This window comes from Chiloscyllium plagiosum, chromosome 3, assembly GCF_004010195.1.
Source record: "Chiloscyllium plagiosum isolate BGI_BamShark_2017 chromosome 3, ASM401019v2, whole genome shotgun sequence".
In the NCBI taxonomy this organism is placed as follows: Eukaryota; Metazoa; Chordata; class Chondrichthyes; order Orectolobiformes; family Hemiscylliidae; genus Chiloscyllium; species Chiloscyllium plagiosum.
The window spans coordinates 6,362,834-6,366,363 of record NC_057712.1 but is presented as its reverse complement, the minus strand read 5'-3'; the positions used below and the strand labels follow the sequence as shown (position 1 = coordinate 6,366,363).

The following is a 3,530-nucleotide window of genomic DNA, read 5'->3' as shown; positions in this document are numbered from 1 at the left end:
CAAATATCTCAGCAAGAGGCCCAGCAATCACTTCTCTAGCTTCCCACAGAGTTCTCGGGTACACCTGATCAGGTCCTGAGGATTTATCCACCTTTAACCGTTTCAGGACATCCAGCACTTCCTCATCTGTAATCTGGACATTTTGCATTATGTCACCATCTATTTCCCTACAGTCTATATCTTCCATCTCCTTTTCCACAGTAAATACTGATGCAAAATATTCATTTAGTATCTCCCCCATTTTCTGAGGCTCCACACAAAGGCCGCCTTGCTGATCTTTGAGGGGCCCTATTCTCTCCCTAGTTACCCTTTTGTCCTTAATATATTTGTAAAAACCCTTTGGATTCTCCTTAATTCTATTTGCCAAAGCTATCTCATGTCCCCTTTTTGCCCTCTTGATTTCCCTTTTAAGTGTACTCCTACTTTCTTTATATTCTTCTAAGGATTCACTCGCTCTATCCTGTCTATACCTGACATATGCTTCCTTCTTTTTCTGAACCAAGCCCTCAATTTCTTTAGTCATCCAGCATTCCCTATACCTACCAGCCTTCCCTTTCACCCTGACAGGAATATACTTTTTCTGGATTCTTGTTATCTCATTTCTGAAGGCTTCCCACTTTCCAGCCGTCCCTTTACGTGCGAACATCTGCTTCCAATCAGCTTTCGAAAGTTCTTGCCTAATACCATCAAAATTGGCCTTTCTCCCATTTAGAATTTCAACTTTTAGATCTGGTCTATCCTTTTCCATCACTATTTTGAAACTAATAGAATTATGGTCGCTGGCCCCAAAGTGCTCCCCCACTGACACCTCAGTCACCTGCCCTGCCTTATTTCCCAAGAGTAGGTCAAGTTATGCACCTTCTCTAGTGGATACATTCACATACTGAATAAGAAAATTGTCTTCTACACACTTAAGAAATTCCTTTCCATCTAAACCTTTAACACTATGGCAGTCCCTGTCGATGTTTGGAAAGTTAAAATCCCCTACCATAACTACCCTATTATTCTTACAGATAGCTGAGATCTCCTTCCAAGTTTGTTTCTCAATTTCCCTCTGACTATTGGGGGGTCTATAATACAATCCCAATAAGGTGATCATCCCTTTCTTATTTCTCAGTTCCACTCAATAAACTTTCCTGGATGCATTTCCGGGAATATCCTCCCTCCGCACAGCTGTAATGCTATCCCTTATCAAAAATGCAACTCCCCCTCCTCTCTTACCTCCCATTCTATCCTTCCTGTAGCATTTGTATCCTGGAACACTAAGCTGCCATCCTGCCCATCCCTGAGCCATGTTTCCATAATTGCTATGATATACCAGTCCCATATTCCTAACCCTGAGTTCATCTGCCTTCCCTGTTAGGTCCCTTACATTGAAATAAATGCAGTTTAATTTATTAGTCCTACCTTGTCCCTGCCTGCCCTGACTGTTTGACTCACTTCTGTTCTCAGCTGTACCCGTCTCAGATCGATCTCTTTCCTCACTATCTCCCTGGGTCCCCTGCCAGTATATTAGTCCCCTTCCAATTTAGGTACAATCCGCCCTTCTTGTAGGTCACTTCTATCCCAAAAGAGATTCCAATGATCCAAAAATGTGAATCCTTCTCCCATACACCAGCTCCTCAGCCATGCATTCATCTGCTCTATCCTCCTATTCCTGCCCTCACTAGCTCGTAGCACTGGGAGTAATTTCCAGGTATTACTACCCTTGAGGACCTCCTTTTTAAATTTCTGCCTAACTCTCTGTAATCTCCCTTCAGAATCTCAATCTTTTTTCATTTTGGAATTGGAAATAATGACCTGTGAGGTCTCTGTTGAACTTACTGTCTCTATCTCTTTCCATTTGTCTATCCGTCTCTCAGCAGTAGTTCCTTTTTTTTGCCAATTTTTGATGCAAGTTTGATTTGTGCCAATCACTTTTCTCAAGCAGTGGTTTTCATTTCTTTCTGAATTAGGAACCATTTAATATTGTCATTTGTGCAAGATCCTCCTGCATACATTGATGAGGCTATCTTGTTAATTGCTGAAAAATATCTCTACCCAAAAGAGAGAGTTGTGTTAGTGGAAGTAACATGTTCATAAACCAACAAATTCAGAAAATTAGAAATAAACATGTTCACTGCAAAGACATTACATGAATTAGTTCACACATCTCCAGGATTTAGAGCTTCCTGTGCCTCTAAGGGAATTCACTTTTTATTTTGCTTATCTAATTGTGAATGGAATTCTACATTCTGTCCTTAGTATAGAGATCTGTATTATAACCCCCCATTTAAGTGATTGCTTTAGGTCAAGGCAGAATAGCAGACTATGCTATTCCCCAAGTCCAATCTTAATCCAGAAGGCCAGTTCATAAGAGGATCCCCTGAGCCATGTGAGTGAGATTCAAAACATATGGATCAGAACGATCAAAGCAAATACATGTGCAGTCTAATATCCTTCAATACAGTTTAATTTTGAATCATTAGTTTGGAGGTGGTCCTTTGATTAAGATGAGTCTTTTGATTGTATGTGCTTATTGCAGCTAGTTTGTCATGAAGCCAAACAATTTTGTGTTGTAAATTTGCAGCACTTCATCTGCGGGACTATGAAGACATAATTCCCTCAGTGGAGATTTACTCTTTATTGGCCCTCGCTGCCTGTGCAAATCGGGCTTTTGGGACGTGTTCAAAAGCTTTTATCAAGCTTGAATCTTTAGACATGCTGACTTCAGAACAGAGGCAACAATATGAAGACCTTGCCCTTGAGATCTTCATCAAGCACAGTCCTAAAGATGGCAAGAAATCCGATTTGGACAGTCTCCCAGAAGGGTTGGTGTAAATTGTTTGTTTTTTAAAAAAGATTATTGCAATAGAAGCCTTAATATGGCAAAACTTTCCGAGGTGCTTCAATGAGAAAATGGACATTATTAAATAGTAGAAGGGTTAGGGAAGTGACTAAATGTATAGCCTACACGTGAAGAAACATTTTGATAGTGGGATAGGAAGAAAGAAGAGCTTATGAGAAGCATTTCTGTGTACAGTTTGAGATCAAGGTGCTGAATGCTGTGCCACCAAATTGGAGTTGAAGGACAATGCACATGTTGACACATGTTGAAAGGTTCTTCAGAGGAGGAAAGAAATAATGAAGGTATATAAAACTTTGTAGGTTGAGAATTTGGAATCCAGTAAACTGCAAAATTTGAAATAAAGTTTCAACGACATAGGTAGGAAGAGAGGTGGGGAGGTCATTCAAGAGCTCGGGGAGTTAGGCTGGAAGCTGAAAGCTAGGACAGACAGAGTCGTCATCTCTGGGTTGTTGCCGGTGCCACGTGACAGTGAGCAAGGAATAGGGGAGAGAGTGCAGTTGAACACGTGGCTGCAAGGATGGTGTAGGAGGGAGGGCTTCAGGTATTTGGACAATTGGACTGCATTCTGGAGAAGGTGGGACCTGTACAAGCAGGACGGGTTGCACCAGCACCAGAAGGGCACCAATATCCTGGGAGGTAGGTTTGCTAGCAATCTTCGGGGGGGTTTAAACTAATTTGGCAG

General features: G+C 41.4%; 1 protein-coding gene across 2 annotated transcripts in view; it reads left to right on the top strand.

Moving 5' to 3' along the window:
• The window catches only part of wdr35 (WD repeat domain 35), a 115,165-nt gene that overhangs the window by 103,233 nt on the left and 8,402 nt on the right, over nucleotides 1-3,530 (top strand). For both annotated transcript variants that reach the window (XM_043676517.1, XM_043676508.1), the window contains one exon: nucleotides 2,570-2,810. In XM_043676517.1, coding sequence (XP_043532452.1) covers nucleotides 2,570-2,810 — 241 coding nt within the window. The remainder of the gene's footprint in view (nucleotides 1-2,569; nucleotides 2,811-3,530) is intronic.